This window comes from Parambassis ranga, chromosome 13 (assembly GCF_900634625.1).
Source record: "Parambassis ranga chromosome 13, fParRan2.1, whole genome shotgun sequence".
Taxonomy (NCBI): Eukaryota; Metazoa; Chordata; class Actinopteri; family Ambassidae; genus Parambassis; species Parambassis ranga.
The window spans coordinates 5,563,612-5,582,698 of NC_041033.1; the positions used below are offsets into that span (position 1 = coordinate 5,563,612).

At 42.1% G+C, this 19,087-nt stretch overlaps 2 protein-coding genes across 2 annotated transcripts; both read right to left on the reverse strand.

Annotated features, from left to right (window-relative positions):
• Positions 1-1,457: 1,457 nt before the first annotated feature.
• On the reverse strand, positions 1,458-9,399 carry LOC114445046 (sodium- and chloride-dependent GABA transporter 2-like). The gene is made up of 14 exons (XM_028419990.1): positions 9,261-9,399; positions 7,431-7,565; positions 7,132-7,272; positions 6,808-6,895; positions 6,469-6,601; positions 6,262-6,396; positions 6,085-6,188; positions 5,850-5,974; positions 2,836-2,948; positions 2,527-2,664; positions 2,342-2,444; positions 2,135-2,235; positions 1,864-2,034; positions 1,458-1,562 (listed from the first exon to the last, which is right to left on the reverse strand). Exons 1-14 carry the CDS (start codon positions 9,397-9,399, stop codon positions 1,458-1,460), a joined length of 1,731 nt encoding a protein of 576 aa, XP_028275791.1.
• A 1,396-nt stretch (positions 9,400-10,795) lies between these two features.
• On the reverse strand, positions 10,796-18,786 carry LOC114445047 (sodium- and chloride-dependent GABA transporter 2-like). Its single transcript, XM_028419991.1, has 12 exons — positions 18,648-18,786; positions 16,124-16,211; positions 15,785-15,917; positions 15,578-15,712; positions 15,401-15,504; positions 15,162-15,286; positions 12,148-12,260; positions 11,839-11,976; positions 11,651-11,753; positions 11,444-11,544; positions 11,202-11,372; positions 10,796-10,900 (listed from the first exon to the last, which is right to left on the reverse strand). The coding sequence occupies exons 1-12, from the start codon at positions 18,784-18,786 to the stop codon at positions 10,796-10,798; spliced, it is 1,455 nt and encodes a 484-aa protein (XP_028275792.1).
• Positions 18,787-19,087: the final 301 nt, after the last annotated feature.

Genomic DNA, 19,087 nt, shown 5'->3' on the forward strand with positions numbered 1-19,087 from the left:
TTTTAAACAGAAATGCAAATGATCTCCAGAATGAGTGTAGATTTCTTACTGCAGATTAGAGTAAGTAAAAAAAACTTGTCTTATGTATAAACATTAATGTATGCTGCCTGTCTGTTAGTCTTGACTCCGTTATTATGTTCATGATGGGCAAGGGAAACTCCTGCAGTTTAGTGAAGGGCAGCTACATAGATTTCCCAACACATCCTTGTGGTGTGTGAGCAGAATTTTTTTATTTTATGAGGATGCATATTTGTCGTCATGTTAACCCTTGTGCATATAAATCTTGTGTTTGCTTCTGCATTTTCTGAGCAGATAATGGAAACACATATAAAATGTTTCTGTCCTGGCTTATTATCACCACAACTCCCAGAGTGCCTCACACTATCTTTCATCATCATTTTATTTCCTGATTGAAAAGTATCATCCAAATGTACTTATGCATTGTTTGATTTCAGAGCATTGAAAGAAGATGGAAAAGCAAAATCACCATCAGAATTTCCATGCATTAAGTGCACTTTTGAAACTGATGACTTTGTAATCACATTGACCTAAAGACTGGGGCACCACAGCAGGCCTATCAACAAGAAAAAGACGTCTGACAGTTTTATCCGTCCACTTCCACAGGTTTCTACGCTCCCGTCTCTCTGCTGCCTCTGTATAGTCATGATGACTGTGATGATGATGATGTTGGTGGTGGCCAACCAACTGTGATACCCGCTGTCACAAACCACCGGCCAAAGCTAATCCAGTTTAGATCCTGAATCCTCCTCTCCTATCTGTGTAAGTATTGAATGACTACAAAGCCAGTCAGCGTGAACAAAATTTCATTAGGGCTGAATCTAAGTTTATTTCCAAGCGAAATGAAACAAACAGTAAAAACAGCCTCTTTGTTTTTAGTGTTGCTGCAAAAAGAGTACAGTATTGGTTACAGTAGGTCATTACAGCTAATCTTATCTGAACCTTTGGCAGACCTCCAACCAACACTTTCTAAACTGGTTTCCATGACAACTGCAACCAGCAGGACCAATTAGAACTGGCAAAGGATCCCCATGCATTAAACTGCCTGGAGATTAGAGGAACAGAAGCCTCAGAACTAACACAACAAATGAAAGGAAGGCTTTCTGATCTGGGGGCGTGTCGTGCTGTATGTATATACTGGTGAGTCTATGAGCATACACCTGTGGGCTCATGTGTCTGTGTCAAACATTTTCTTCAAGAAATGCTTTTCTAGTTTGATAAAACAGTATTTGTATTGCGCAGAAAAAGAAATGTAGCTCATTAATGTTTTTTTTTCATTATAAGACATTAAAAGCTGCTATTTTAACAGCTTTGTCCAGGAATTTGTGGTTATCATGCAGCCAGAGTGATCATATGAGTGAAGGGTCGGATATCACAGTGCTCAGTACCAAGTCTTGGCTCAGAAATGCAGTTGGTACAGTTCAGGGTGAGGCGATCATTTATTGCAGCTGTGCCACATGTTCCTCTATGAAGCTCTGCAGCTCAGCTTCATCTTTTTGGTTCTGTGAGTTTTCAAGGTTAGGCTGGCACAGGTGATGGAAACGCTGCAAAACAGGGGAATATTTTTACCAATAATAACCAACAACAGACCATTGTACTTGAAAGATTTACCATTAGAGTAACAGGCAAATATTTTACATCTTTCTCTATATTACATGTAACCATACTTACAAGAACAAAAAATGACTGCTCTACTAATTTCCTAAGAAGTGTGCTCTTTTATTGGCGCATGGTCAAATGATCCAAATGTGTATTGGTGTGTGGCACATCCATCTTATGTGAAAGAGGACCATGAAGGCAATTGATTTTCATTTTTAATGACACCAGGGTCAGTCAACTACCCACCTGCCTGAGGGATCCAGTCCCAGTGCCCAGCTTATACAGAGCCCATCCTGGCACAAGCAGGATGGAGGAGAGGGCCATGATCCAGCCCAACACGTAGGCCCAGGATGGGTACACATACCAGTGATTAAAGGTCAGAGGCTGATACTCCACTAAAGAACATATAAAGGTGCCCTGTGGAAAAAATGTGATGGTTCAGTGTTGGCAGCTTGTGTTGTCCACCACATTTAATGTGTGATTCTGTTGTGAGTGAAATACTGAAAGCCCAGCTCACCAGGGAGACCAGCGGAGTGAGGTAGAGCCAGCAGATTTTGAAGAAGGGGTTGGCGTTTACCCCTGTCATGTCCTTAATGATGATATACAACTGCTCTGCCCCTTGATATATGATGAGGTTGGATATAGAGAACAACATGTTATGAGGTCATGAATAAGTATCTTCTCCTAGTATTAAACTATACCACTCTAACAACAGCACACCCACCAAATATCCATCCCAGAGCCAGAGTTTCAAACACACAGAGAAAGAGGATGCAGGCTCCATTACAAGCGTAGTAGTCAAACATCTGGAACACATACATCCCTCCCTGTGGACAACAGGGACATTTTTAGACATGCATTCATGTTTTTGCAACAAGACTGTCTCATATTAGTGTAACAAAAACTGACTTCTGTGATCATGACAAGCTGAAGGAAGAGACATATCAGGCAGAAGAGGAGGAGGACACTCTCCCGCCTTCCTGTCCTGCGCATTACTTGGGGAAACATGTCTGTGATGGACGTCATCATCACCTCCATAGCGACGAACTGGGCAGAAAACAAAAATACCAAAATATCAAAGCAACCCTAGCTGGGATAGGCTCCAGCCCCCTGTGACCCTCCACTGCAGGAAAAAGCGGGTTCAGATAATGGATGGATGGATGAATGCATAAAAGCAAGCTTCAGAAAACAGCACATGTATGTACACTTGGATCTTACCTGTGTGTCAAGACCCAGAAGAATGAGCATGATAAAGAAACAGATGGACCACAGTTGAGGCAGAGGCATCATGGCTACAGCCTGAGGGTATGCAATGAACGCCAAGCCTGGACCTGCAAAATGACATCACAAAACAGAGGATAGTCTCTATTTACCAGTACTCCCCACAGTCCCTTGTATAAGTACTGATTGGGGTACCAACTTAAATACTACTCCTGCAGAAATGGACTGCTTTATTAACAACACTGCAGACATGTTACACTCAGTCTTAAACAGCATTGCTCCACTGAAGAAGAAAACTACAAATCAGAAGAGGCTAGCTCTGTGGTGTAACTCAAATATCCGATCACTGAAACGGACTACATGAAGGATGGAGAGGACGTGGCAGTCCTCTAAATCAGATTACTCCCAGAGGGCCTGGAGAGACAGTTTGCTCACGTATAAGAAGGCCCTTCGTAAAGCTAGGACAGCCTAGTATTCATCACTAATAGAAGAAAACAAGAACAACCCGCCCTTTCTCTTTAACGCTGTAGCCAGACTGACAAAGAGCCACAGCTCTGTGGATACCTACTACCTGTCTTTTGGATCCGATCCCATCACGGCTCCTCAAGGATGCTATTCCTCTGATCGGAGACTCTATATTAGGACAGATCAACCTTTCTCTGGAAACAGGATATGTACCACAGGCTTTTAAAACTGCTGTGATCATTCCGATACTTAAAAAACCTTCACTGGACCCGGACGTCTTAGGAAACTACAGACCGATCTCCAACCTCACCTTTACTTCTAAAATACTTGAAAGAGTGGTTCCACAGGGTTCTGTGCTCGGACCGATCTTGTTCCTGCTGCTTGTTCATGCTCCCTCTAGGAAACATCATCCAGAAGCATGGCATACACTTTCATTGTTATGCTGATGATACCCAGCTGTATTTATCCATGAAGCCTGAAGAAACGGAGCCGCTAGTCAGACTACAGGCATGTCTAAAGGACATAAAGGACTGGATGACCTTCAACTTTTTACTATTAAACTCGGACAAGACTGAGGTCATTGTTTTTGGACCTAAACATCTCAGAACTAGATTATCAGATAATACTTTCTCTCTGGATGGAATTACTTTGGCCTCCACTACGACTGTGAGGAACCTCAGAGTTATCTTTGATCAAGACATGTCGTTTGTCTCTCATATTAAACAGGTCTCCAAGGCCGCTTTCTTTCACCTGCGTAATATTGCTAAGATCAGGAGCATCTTCTCTCAGAGATTCTGAAAAGCTAATCCATGCTTTTGTCTCTTCAAGACTGGACTACTGCAACACTTTATTGTCAGGATGTCCACATTACTCCATCAACAGCTGCAGCTGATCCAGAACGCAGCAGCTAGAGTTCTGACAGGAAGCAGCCAAAGGGATCATATCTCTCCTGTTCTAGCGTCTCTTCACTGGCTCCCAGTGGACTCAAGAATACACTTCAAGATCCTTCTTCTAACCTACAAGGCTCTTCATGGACTTGCTCCATTGTATCTGCAAGACCTGATTGTACCACATGTTCCTAATAGGACACTAAAATCTCTGAGTGCAGGTTTACTTGTAGTTCCTAGGATTCATAAAAGTAGAATGAGAGGACGAGCTTTTAGCTACCAGGCACCGCTACTATGGATCAGTTACCAATCTGGGTCCGAGAGGCAGGCACTGCCTCCACCTAAGACTAGACTTAAAACTTTTCTGTTTAGTAAGGCATATAGCTAGCCTCAAACATAGTGTGTAGGGCTGGTAGGTATAGTTACAGTCGCCTCAGCCACAGGTATAACAGGTGTCATAGGCTGATAAAATCTTAACTTTTAGCACAGCTATGCTGCTCTAGGCCTCAAGACCTCAAGACCTGCATGCTGACCTGCAGTCCAGCCCCTGAACTCTCCTGTGCTCATCTACTTCACCAGCCCCTGCTACTCATCTTTGTTTGATTACTATCAAATTACTATTATTACTTATGGACTGACGATATATATAGATATCCATTGTAATATAATCACTGTTTCATCTTGCTTGTCGTGTTTGCTCTGTACTATATCATGTTTGCTCCTCTCTCTCTCCTTCAACCTCTCTGTCCTGTCTCCCTCTTCTTCTCCTCCTCCACCCGTTCCTCCTTAAGTAGACCGTTCCTGCTCAAGGTTTCTTTCTTGCCACATTGCTCTTAAGGGGGGTTCAGGCTCTGGGTCTCACGCTCTGGGTTTCTGTGAAGCCCTTTGAGACAATTTCTGATTGTAAAATGCGCTATATAATAAAAACTGAATTGAATTGAATTGAATTTAAGTCAACCACTGAGAGAACATATCATTTTTGGTGCATAAATCAATATATAGGCAGCAACACAAACACCAAAGCACAAGCTCCACAATCACTCAGCATAACTGCAGATCACAACATCACAGGTGTGCCAGTCAGCTGTGCCTGTCATGTCTTTGGCTTGCCACAAGATGGGAGCAAAAGATAATCTTTTTAGCCAGGATCATGCTGTCAGGGGTCGGGATGTGTGCATCTCACTACAAACATATCAGGGTAAAATGCAGCTTGTGGGGACATTTTTTAAAGTTTTGTATTAAATAAAATTATTGTATATGTTTTTGATTAATGTGGTTTGTGGGATCACAGTGGTCTTTGACCTTTGGGAAGTTTGAAGATGTTGTGTTTAAATGCCTTGTTTTCTTGCTCCCTAGATAATATTTCTGTGGCTCAATGGTAGTAATAACAATAATAATTATGCAAAAAACCTATAGGCTATTTTTTTGTATAAATATGCTAGTGTTTAAATTCGCCATGCGCCCTAAATTATAACAATGAAGAATACTGCGCAGCATTTAAGATGATTTAAAAATATTGGTCCTCCTTTCAGGAACCACAACTCTGACTGACCGTTGCCCTCCATAAACCCAGATCTATACTATACTGTCATGATTTCTGTACTGTTGCCAGTAAGCTCTGAAGCTCTAATATTGGGAGAAGAAGTGAAATAAATATACCTGACTCAGCCACTTCTGCAATGGGAACGCCTTGCTCATGAGCCATGAATCCCAGCACTGAGAAGACAGCAAACCCAGCGACTACACTGGTGCCACTGTTCAGCAAACACAGCCACAGACAGTCTCTGTGAAACAGGGAGACACAGTGAACACTCTTGTGTGTGATCTGTTTTGATTATTTTTCATACACACATTAACAAGTACCTACGTCCAAGGCAACTGGACCAGTACCTACTTATAGCAGTTATTGTTGTATTTGTTGTAGCTGCCCAGCACTGTTAAGGAGCCCACACCGATACTGTAGGAGGCGAAGATCTGAGCCCCAGCCGCCATCCACACCTGTTTGAACAACACAGTGGGCACATTTGTGCACCTGTACCCAGAGTGTTACAGTGCAGCACTGAGCTCCTACCTGTGGGTCTGTAAGTCGTGATGGGTCAGGCAGGAGATAAAACACCACTCCATCTAGCGCACCAGGAAGAGAGAGTCCACGAATAAGTAGAATGAGCAGCATCAGGTAGGGGAAGGTAGCAGTGAAATACACCACCTGCAGCAACATTCAAGGCTTTTCAGAATTCTGTGTCAAGTCCCAAAACAGTTTTCTAGCCTGTATAAATACCTTTCCTGTAGACTTGATGCCTTTCCAGATACAAAAGTAGCAGATGATCCACATAGCAATAAGGCACAACAGTATCTCCCATCTGATACTGCCTAGCTCCTCAATCCCCCCTGAGATAGCCAGCACTCGTCGTCTTGAAGTAAAAGGGATGCACACATACAAAATCTTTCATTGAGAATTGTTTTGTTCTGCCAAGTCTCCATAGCAAGCCCTGCTTGGAAAGGAGTTTACATTGTTTTGCAATCTGCATTATCACCACTAGATGTCACTAAATATTGCACTCTGGCCCTTAACCCTCAGCTACATTTGGTCATTAGGTGTGTGAGGACATAGACATACTCCCAGAATTCAGTGGCTGCAGAGGTTGAGTTTGTCTGGTTGGTCGACTTGAAGGTGTCATTTCTTATAGAGAAGTCCACACAGTCATCTAAAAGGAAAGTATATGTTATTGGGAGGTTTTCCAGCTGCAGAAAATCATAAGTACTATTGTTATTATTATTATTATCGTGTATATATATATATATATATATATATATAATTGTTTCCAATGTTTTACATTTTTATGTGAGGTTGTTATTTCAGATGCCCTTTCCGTCACACAACTTGACCTCATTTCATTAAAATTGATTAATAAATTGTTCACAGTCACTGTTTTCATTTTACCAGTGTTCCAGTAGTTGCTGCAGGTGGCCCAGGGGAGCTGGGGGCTGAAAGAGAAGATGAAGTAGAGCAACGCCCAGGACAGAATGATGATGTAGGTCATAGAGGTGTAGAGGAGGATCAGCTGCCCACCATAACCAATACCTGCAGGATAAGACACAAAGACCATAAACTGCTTGTTTGTTAGTCATATTATTGAAAATACAGAAAGAAATGCCCTTGTTAAACCATTATTTATTCATTTTCTCTTCTTTCTGAAGGTTTGTCTTGACACACAGACCACAGCTTTATTTGATGTGCACCTTCTGCCAGTGGGCATAGCTTGGTCCAGCAGGTGATGCCTCCCTCCTGAGTGTACTGTCCTACTGTGGTCTCCAACAGGAACAAGGGTACGCCACAGGTCACCACAAAGACCAGATAAGGCACCAAGAAAGCACCTGAATGAAAATAAAAAACACAACAGTGCAACAGTGCAAAAGTTTAGTCTTCTAAGTTTAACTTTAACAATCTGCATAATTCTTCCACCAATGGGGGAGTCATATATCACACACAGCAGGCATATATCCTGCAGTGGACATAAAACACATCCTATCATTTATAGATTGTAGATTGTTTGAAAAATAGTGTCAGATAAATTAGTAATTGAAATGAGAGGAGGCTGAGTTCTCTCTTGGACAGTTGGCCAAAAATAACTGTGAATTGTGTGAACTGTGCAGTGTTACTTTGGTGGTTGCTGTATAAACTAAAATACAGAACATTAACTATGAAAGAAGATTCTGTTTTTCTAAATATTTTAAATAAATAAATATTAACCCTCATATTGCCTCACATCAACAATGGAGGCATGTTCCACTCAGACTCAATGTCCCCAACCTCTCTTGGAATTTGGTTGAAGCTCTCTCAGAGGTGGGAGTTGAAGATCTCTTTGAGGATTTGGCCAAACATTCCCAAAAGACCCGCACAATACGTTTGGAGCTATAAGCAAGCCCACACCAGCCCGTCTCCTCTCACCATGGAGAGGCTCACCGCAACTTCAGAATAGAAGAGAGTCCAACCTCTCTTAAGGAGTTGGGTTCCAGAGCCCTGTGTAGTGTTGTGTGTGTACGTGAGCCCGATCTCTGTGTCCAGCGGTCGGGTTGCTGAGCCCCCCCCTGCCTTCTCTTTTGCTCAGGCCCCTGTCATCGACTGCCACCGATCTTCTTTGCACAGGCCCCTTGCAGTTCCTCCTGCAGGTGGTGGGCCCACGGCCCCATGTCGCTCTTTCCGGCTATTCTTGGCTGGGCCCCGTCTTTGGTGTTAGTGCGTCAAATTTGACCCAGAACTTAACTCATCTCAAAATACTCAAAGACCAGTAGTTATCATCCAGTATCATGTTCCACCTCATATCTTATATGTTATGCATTCATATCCATGCAAACATTGTTTCAAATGTCATTTTTATGGCCCCATGACAATATACCATATATTAATTTAAAAACAGTTTAAATTCACTGATTATATTTGATTTACTTAACATCAATTATGTTATCTTACTAAACAGACAAATATGAGAGCACACTACAAAATTAATTTCTTGTGAATTTTTTCAATTTTTAGTTTTTAATTTTTAACCAAGGTGACATCTGTTGTTACTGTCAATACTGACTCACATGGATTCATGTCTTGATGTCCTCAACACAGGACACAGGATCTTGTAGGTCCAGGAGTTATTTTAATGATAAAGCAGATGCTTTAGGTTCGGTTGTCATAAGGGATGGATAACCATGAAATGTCTCCTTTTTTTGACATGAAGATCTCTCTTCGTGCATCTGGCATCTGGCAAAACCCTAAATGGGGTGATCTTTGCCAGCCAATAATTAGGCGGGTCAAATTTGACCTGAACCACCACAAATGTCACTTTTTTTTTAGACACCTTCATAATTTCCAAAAAATGTTTGCTTTTATTGTATTAAAATACCTGTTTCTGAGGATGTCATGAAGCCTTGATCCAATACTAAAAAAAATCTTTTTACACATGAACACTTATAAGCAGGTCAAATTTGAATACACAGGTTATAGGTTAAAAGATTTATATGACTGACTGTAGGATTCAGAAACATTAACAAAAAATGGTCAGCATCACTTTTGCCTACCGCCTCCATTCTTGTAGCAGAAGTAGGGAAACCTCCACACGTTGCCGAGGCCGACGATGTTTCCTGCCATAGCCAGAAGGAACTCCACCTTGCTTCCCCAGTGCCCTCTCTCCTCCACCTTTGCTCTCATACTGCACATTTTCTCTTCAACACACCCAAAAGCTGCCTCACCTCTGCGCTCTGTGTTTGAGCTTTCTGTTTTTATATTCAGAACCAATTCTGTGTCATGTAATGAACAACTGACTGAGCTGTTAATCAGCTTTTTAAACAGAAATGCAAATGATCTCCAGAATGAGTGTAGATTTCTTACTGCAGATTAGAGTAAGTAAAAAAAACTTGTGTCTTATAAACATTAATGTATGCTGCCTCTCTGTTAGTCTTGACTCCGTTATTACGTTCATGATGGGCAAGGGAAACTCCTGCAGTTTAGTGAAGGGCAGCCATATAGATTTCCCAACACATCCTTGTGGTGTGTGTGAGCAGAATTTAATTTTTTTATTTTATGAGGATGCATATTTGTCGTCATGTTAACCCTTGTGCATATAACTCTTGTGTTTGCTTCTGTGTTTTCTGAGCAGATAATGGAAACACATAGAAAATGTCCAAATGAGTGCCTCACACTATCTTTCATCATCATTTTATTTCCTGATTGAAAAAGAATCATCCAAATGTACTTATGCATTGTGTGATACCAGAGTATTGAAAGAAGATGGAAAAGCAAAATCACCATCAGAATTTCCATGCATTAAGTGCACTTTTGAAACGGATGACTTTGTAATCACATTGACCTAAAGACTGGGGCACCACAGCAGGCCTATCAACAAGAAAAAGATGTCTGACAGTTTTATCCATCCACATGTTTCTACACTCCTGTCTCTCTGCTGCCTCTGCATAGTCATGCTGACTGTGATGATGATGATGTTGGTGGTGGCCAACAACAACTGGGACTTGTTACCATGGCAGAGACCAACTGTGATACCACAAACCACCGGCCAAAGCTAATCTAGTTAAGATCCTGAATCCTCCTCTCCTATCTGTGTAAGTATTGAATGACTACAAAGCCAGTCAGCGTGAACAAAATTTCATTAGGGCTGAATCTAAGTTTATTTCCAAGCGAAATGAAACAAACAGTAAAAACATCCTCTTTGTTTTTAGTGTTGCTGCAAAAAGAGTACAGTATTGGTTACAGTAGGTCATTACAGCTAATCTTATTTGAACCTTTGGCAGACCTCCAACCAACACTTTCTAAACTGGTTTCCATGACAACTGCAACCAGCAGGACCAATTAGAACTGGCAAAGGATCCCCATGCATTAAACTGCCTGGAGATTAGAGGAACAGAAGCCTCAGAACTAACACAACAAATGAAAAGAAGGCTTTCTGATCTGGGGGCGTGTCGTGCTGTATGTATATACTGGGGAGTCTATGAGCATACACCTGTGGGCTCACGTATCTGCCCACAGTAGTCAGTGGGATGCTCAGTACCAAGTCTTGGCTCAGAAATGCAGTTGGTACAGTTCAGGGTGAGGCGATCATTTATTGCAGCTGTGCCTCATGTTCCTCTATGAAGCTCTGCAGCTCAGCTTCATCTTTTTGGTTCTGTGAGTTTTCAAGGTTAGGCTGGCACAGGTGATGGAAACGCTGCAAAACAGGGGAATATTTTTACCAATAATAACCAACAACAGACCATTGTACTCGAAAGATTTACCATTAGAGTAACAGGCAAATATTTTACATCTTTCTCTATATTACATGTAACCATACTTACAAGAACAAAAAATGACTGCTCTACTAATTTCCTAAGAAGTGTGCTCTTTTATTGGCGCATGGTCAAATGATCCAAATGTGTATTGGTGTGTGGCACATCCATCTTATGTGAAAGAGGACCATGAAGGCAATTGATTTTCATTTTTAATGACACCAGGGTCAGTCAACTACCCACCTGCCTGAGGGATCCAGTCCCAGTGCCCAGCTTATACAGAGCCCATCCTGGCACAAGCAGGATGGAGGAGAGGGCCATGATCCAGCCCAACACGTAGGCCCAGGATGGGTACACATACCAGTGATTAAAGGTCAGAGGCTGATACTGCACTAAAGAACATATAAAGGTGCCCTGTGGAAAAAATGTGATGGTTCAGTGTTGGCAGCTTGTGTTGTCCACCACATTTAATGTGTGATTCTCACCAGGGAGACCAGCGGAGTGAGGTAGAGCCAGCAGATTTTGAAGAAGGGGTTGGCGTTTACCCCTGTCATGTCCTTAATGATGATATACAACTGCTCTGCCCCTTGATATATGATGAGGTTGGATATAGAGAACAACATGTTATGAGGTCATGAATAAGTATCTTCTCCTAGTATTAAACTATACCACTCTAACAACAGCACACCCACCAAATATCCATCCCAGAGCCAGAGTTTCAAACACACAGAGAAAGAGGATGCAGGCTCCATTACAAGCGTAGTAGTCAAACATCTGGAACACATACATCCCTCCCTGTGGACAACAACAGGGACATTTTTAGACATGCATTCATGTTTTTGCAACAAGACTGTCTCACATTAGTGTAATAAAAACTGACTTCAGTGATCATGACAAGCTGAAGGAAGAAACATATCAGGCAGAAGAGGAGGAGGAAACTCTCCCGCCTTCCTGTCCTGCGCATTACTTGGGGAAACATGTCTGTGATGGACGTCATCACCACCTCCATGATGACGAACTGGGCAGAAAACAAAAATACCAAAATATCAAAGCAACCCTAGCTGGGATAGGCTCCAGCCCCCTGTGACCCTCCACTGCAGGACAAAGCGGGTTCAGATAATGGATGGATGGATGAATGGATAAAAGCAAGCTTCAGAAAACAGCACATGTATGTACACTTGGATCTTACCTGTGTGTCAAGACCCAGAAGAATGAGCATGATAAAGAAACAGATGGACCACAGTTGAGGCAGAGGCATCATGGCTACAGCCTGAGGGTATGCAATGAATGCCAAGCCTGGACCTGCAAAATGACATCACAAAACAGGGGATAGTCTCTATTTACCAGTACTCCCCACAGTCCCTTGTGTAAGTGCTGATGGGGGTACCAACTTAAATACTACTCCTGCAGAAATGGACTGCTTTATCAACAACACTGCAGACACATTACACTCAGTCTTAAACAGCATTGCTCCACTGAAGAAGAAAACTACAAATCAGAAGAGGCTAGCTCCGTGGTATATCTCAAATATCCGATCACTGAAACGGACTACACGAAGGATGGAGATGACGTGGCAGTCCTGGGCCTGGAGAGACAGTTTGCTGACATATAAGAAGGCCCTTCGTAAAGCTAGGACAGCCTACAATTCCTCACTAATAGAAGAAAACAAGAACAACCCGCGCTTTCTCTTTAATGCTGTAGCCAGACTGACAAAGAGCCACAGCTCTGTGGATACCTACTACCTGTCTTTTGGATCCGATCCCATCACGGCTCCTCAAGGATGCTATTCCTCTGATCGGAGACTCTATATTAGGACAGATCAACCTTTCTCTGGAAACAGGATATGTACCACAGGCTTTTAAAACTGCTGTGATCATTCCGATACTTAAAAAACCTTCACTGGACCCGGACGTCTTAGGAAACTACAGACCGATCTCCAACCTCACCTTTACTTCTAAAATACTTGAAAGAGTGGTTCCACAGGGTTCTGTGCTCGGACCGATCTTGTTCCTGCTGCTTGTTCATGCTCCCTCTAGGAAACATCATCCAGAAGCATGGCATACACTTTCATTGTTATGCTGATGATACCCAGCTGTATTTATCCATGAAGCCTGAAGAAACGGAGCCGCTAGTCAGACTACAGGCATGTCTAAAGGACATAAAGGACTGGATGACCTTCAACTTTTTACTATTAAACTCGGACAAGACTGAGGTCATTGTTTTTGGACCTAAACATCTCAGAACTAGATTATCAGATAATACTTTCTCTCTGGATGGAATTACTTTGGCCTCCACTACGACTGTGAGGAACCTCAGAGTTATCTTTGATCAAGACATGTCGTTTGTCTCTCATATTAAACAGGTCTCCAAGGCCGCTTTCTTTCACCTGCGTAATATTGCTAAGATCAGGAGCATCTTCTCTCAGAGATTCTGAAAAGCTAATCCATGCTTTTGTCACTTCAAGACTGGACTACTGCAACACTTTATTGTCAGGATGTCCACATTACTCCATCAACAGCTGCAGCTGATCCAGAACGCAGCAGCTAGAGTTCTGACAGGAAGCAGCCAAAGGGATAAAATCTCTCCTGTTCTAGCGTCTCTTCACTGGCTCCCAGTGGACTCAAGAATACACTTCAAGATCCTTCTTCTAACCTACAAGGCTCTTCATGGACTTGCTCCATTGTATCTGCAAGACCTGATTGTACCACATGTTCCTAATAGGACACTAAAATCTCTGAGTGCAGGTTTACTTGTAGTTCCTAGGATTCATAAAAGTAGAATGAGAGGACGAGCTTTTAGCTACCAGGCACCGCTACTATGGATCAGTTACCAATCTGGGTCCGAGAGGCAGGCACTGCCTCCACCTAAGACTAGACTTAAAACTTTTCTGTTTAGTAAGGCATATAGCTAGCCTCAAACATAGTGTGTAGGGCTGGTAGGTATAGTTACAGTCGCCTCAGCCACAGGTATAACAGGTGTCATAGGCTGATAAAATCTTAACTTTTAGCACAGCTATGCTGCTCTAGGCCTCAAGACCTCAAGACCTGCATGCTGACCTGCAGTCCAGCCCCTGAACTCTCCTGTGCTCATCTACTTCACCAGCCCCTGCTACTCATCTTTGTTTGATTACTATCAAATTACTATTACTACTTATGGACTGACGATATATATATAGATATCCATTGTAATATAATCACTGTTTCATCTTGCTTGTCGTGTTTGCTCTGTACTGTATCATGTTTGCTCCTCTCTCTCTCCTTCAACCTCTCTGTCCTGTCTCCCTCTTCTTCTCCTCCTCCACCCGTTCCTCCTTAAGTAGACCGTTCCTGCTCAAGGTTTCTTTCTTGCCACATTGCTCTTAAGGGGGGTTCAGGCTCTGGGTCTCACGCTCTGGGTTTCTGTGAAGCCCTTTGAGACAATTTCTGATTGTAAAATGCGCTATATAATAAAAACTGAATTGAATTGAATTGAATTTAAGTCAACCACTGAGAGAACATATCATTTTTGGTGCATAAATCAATATATAGGCAGCAACACAAACACCAAAGCACAAGCTCCACAATCACTCAGCATAACTGCAGATCACAACATCACAGGTGTGCCAGTCAGCTGTGCCTGTCATGTCTTTGGCTTGCCACAAGATGGGAGCAAAAGATAATCTTTTTAGCCAGGATCATGCTGTCAGGGGTCGGGATGTGTGCATCTCACTACAAACATATCAGGGTAAAATGGAGCTTGTGGGGACATCTTTTAAAGTTTTGTATTGAATTATTGTATATGTTTTTGATTAATGTGGTTTGTGGGATCACAGTGGTCTTTGACCTTTGGGAAGTTTGAAGATGTTGTGTTTAAATGCCTTGTTTTCTTGCTCCCTAGATAATATGTCTGTGGCTCAATGGTAGTAATAACAATAATAATTATGCAAAAAACCTATAGGCTATTTTTTTGTATAAACATGTTACTGTTTAAATTCGCCATGCTCTAAAATTGGTGTCAATTTTTGGCCCTAAATTATAACAACGAAGAATGCTGTGCAACATTTAAGATGATTTAAAAATATTGGTCCTCCTTTCAGCAACCACAACTCTGACTGAGCGTTGCCCTCCATAAACCCAGCTCTCTGGTTATACTGTCATGATTTCTGTACTGTTGCCAGTAAGCTCTGAAGCTCTAATATTGGGAGAAGAAGTGAAATAAATATACCTGACTCAGCCACTTCTGCAATGGGAACGCCTTGCTCATGAGCCATGAATCCCAGCACTGAGAAGACAGCAAACCCAGCGACTACACTGGTACCACTGTTCAGCAAACACAGCCACAGACAGTCTCTGTGAAACAGGGAGACACAGTGAACACTCTTGTGTGTGATCTGTTTTGATTATTTTTCATACACACACACATTAACAAGTACCTACGTCCAAGGCAACTGGACCAGTACCTACTTATAGCAGTTATTGTTGTATTTGTTGTAGCTGCCCAGCACTGTTAAGGAGCCCACACCGATACTGTAGGAGAAGAAGATCTGAGCCCCAGCCTCCATCCACACCTGTTTGAACAACACAGTGGGCACATTTGTGCAGCTGTACCTTGAGTGTTACAGTGCAGCACTGAGCTCCTACCTGTGGGTCTGTAAGTCGTGATGGGTCAGGCAGGAGATAAAACATCACTCCATCTAGCGCACCAGGAAGAGAGAGTCCACGAATAAGTAGAATGAGCAGCATCAGGTAGGGGAAGGTAGCAGTGAAATACACCACCTGCAGCAACATTCAAGGCTTTTCAGAATTCTGTGTCAAGTCCCAAAACAGTTTTCTAGCCTGTATAAATACCTTTCCTGTAGACTTGATGCCTTTCCAGATACAAAAGTAGCAGATGATCCACATAGCAATAAGGCACAACAGTATCTCCCATCTGATACTGCCTAGCTCCTCAATCCCCCCTGAGATAGCCAGCACTCGTCGTCTTGAAGTAAAAGGGATGCACACATACAAAATCTTTCATTGAGAATTGTTTTGTTCTGCCAAGTCTCCATAGCAAGCCCTGATTGGAAAGGAGTTTACATTGTTTTGCAATCTGCATTATCACCACTAGATGTCACTAAATATTACACTCTGGCCCTTAACCCTCAGCTACATTTGGTCATTAGGTGTGTGAGGACATAGACATACTCCCAGAATTCAGTGGCTGCAGAGGTTGAGTTTGTCTGGTTGGTCGACTTGAAGGTGTCATTTCTTATAGAGACGTCCACACAGTCATCTAAAAGGAAAGTATATGTTATTGGGAGGTTTTCCAGCTGCAGAAAATCATAAGTACTATTGTTATTATTATTATCGTGTATATGTATATATATATATATATATATATATATATATATATATATAATTGTTTCCATTGTTTTACATGTGTATGTGAGGTTGTTATTTCAGATGTCTTTCCGTCACACAACTTGACCTCATTTCATTAAAATTGATTAATAAATTGTTCACAGTCACTGTTTTCATTTTACCAGTGTTCCAGTAGTTGCTGCAGGTGGCCCAGGGGAGCTGGGGGCTGAAAGAGAAGATGAAGTAGAGCAACGCCCAGGACAGAATGATGATGTAGGTCATAGAGGTGTAGACGAGGATCAGCTGCCCACCATAACCAATACCTGCAGGATAAGACACAAAGACCATAAACTGCTTGTTTGTTAGTCATATTATTTAAAATACAGAAAGAAATGCCCTTGTTAAACCATTATTTATTTATTTTCTCTTCTTTCTGAAGGTTTGTCTTGACACACAGACCACAGCTTTATTTGATGTGCACCTTCTGCCAGTGGGCATAGCTTGGTCCAGCAGGTGATGCTCCCCTCCTGAGTGTACTGTCCTACTGTGGTCTCCAACAGGAACAAGGGTACGCCACAGGTCACCACAAAGACCAGATAAGGCACCAAGAAAGCACCTGAATGAAAATAAAAAACACAACAGTGCAACAGTGCAAATGTTTAGTCTTCTAAGTTTAACTTTAACAATCTGGATAATTCTTCCACCAATGGGGGAGTCATATATCACACACAGCAGGCATATATCCTGCAGTGGACATAAAACACATCCTATCATTTATAGATTGTAGATTGTTTGAAAAATAGTGTCAGATAAATTAGTAATTGAAATGAGAGGAGGCTGAGTTCTCTCTTGGACAGTTGGCCAAAAATAACTGTGAATTGTGTGAACTGTGCAGTGTTACTTTGGTGGTTGCTGTATAAACTAAAATACAGAACATTAACTATGAAAGAAGATTCTGTTTTTCTAAATATTTTAAATAAATAAATATTAACCCTCATATTGCCTCACATGGAGGCATGTTCCACTCAGACTCAATGTCCCCAACCTCCCTTGGAATTTGGTTGAAGCTCTCTCAGAGGTGGGAGTTGAAGATCTCTTTGAGGATTTGGCCAAACGTTCCCAAAAGACCCGCACAATACGTTTGGAGCTATAAGCAAGCCCACACCAGCCCGTCTCCTCTCACCATGGAGAGGCTCACCGCAACTTCAGAATAGAAGAGAGTCCAACCTCTCTTAAGGAGTTGGGTTCCAGAGCCCAGTGTAGTGTTGTGTGTGTACGTGAGCCCGATCTCTGTGTCCAGCGGTCGGGTTGCTGAGCCCCCCCCCCCCCCCCCCGCCTTCTCTTTTGCTCAGGCCCCTGTCATCGACTGCCACCGATCTTCTTTGCACAGGCCCCTTGCAGTTCGTCCTGCAGGTGGTGGGCTCACGGCCCCATGTCGCCCTTTCTGGCTATTCTTGGCTGGGCCCCGTCTTTGGTGTTAGTGCGTCAAATTTGACCCAGAACTTAACTCATCTCAAAATACTCAAAGACCAGTAGTTTTCATCCAGTATCATGTTCCACCTCATATCTTATATGTTATGCATTCATATCCATGCAAACATTGTTTCAAATGTCATTTTTATGGCCCCATGACACTTACAATATACCATATACTAACAGTTTAAATTCACTGATTATATTTGATTTACTTATCATCAATTATGTTATCTTACTAAACAGACAAATATGAGAGCACACTACAAAATTAATTTCTTGTGAATTTTTTTCAATTTTTAGTTTTTAATTTTTAACCAAGGTGACATCTGTTGTTACTGTCAAAACTGACTCACATGGATTCATGTCTTGATGTCCTCAACACAGGACACAGGATCTTGTAGGTCCAGGAGTCATTTTGATGATGTTCTCAGCAGATGCTTTAGGTTCGGTTGTCATAAGGGATGGATAACCATGAAATGTCTCCTTTTTTTGACATGAAGATCTCTCTTTTTGCATCTGGCATAACCCTAAATGAGGTGATCTTTGCCAGCCAATAATTAGGCGGGTCAAATTTGACCTGAACCACCACAAATGTCACTTTTTTTTAAGAGACCTTCATAATTTCCAAAAAATGTTTGCTTTTATTGTATTAAAATACCTGTTTCTGAGGATGTCATGAAGCCTTGATCCAATACTAAAAAAAATCTTTTTACACATGAACACTTATAAGCAGGTCAAATTTGACTATACAGGTTAAATAATCTTCTCACATAGGGCACCACAATGGCTAGAGCCAGCTCTTCCCCTTAAACACAGTATCAGTACGTTTAAATGACTTTCAACTTATCCTAAAGATTTATATGACTGACTGGTCAGCATCACTTTTGCCTACCGCCTCCATTCTTGTAGCAGAGGTAGGGAAACCTCCACACGTTGCCGAGGCCGACGATGTCTCCTGCCACAGCCAGGAGGAACTCCACCTTGCTTCCCCAGTGTCCTCTCTCCTCCACCTTTGCTCTCATACTGCACATTTTCTCTTCAACACACCCAAAAGCTCAGACTGAACCAAGCTGTCTGCCTCACCTCTGTGCTCTGTGTTTGAGCTTTCTGTTTTTATATTCAGAACCAATTCTGTGTCATGTAATGAACAACTGACTGAGCTGTTAATCAGCTTTTTAAACAGAAATGCAAATGATCTCCAGAATGAGTGTAGATTTGCCTTTTCCTGAATTCCAGAATTTTATTTGCAGATGTCGTCATGTTAACCCTTGTGCATATAAATCTTGTGTTTGCTCCTGTGTTTTCTGAGCAGATAATGGAAACACATATAAA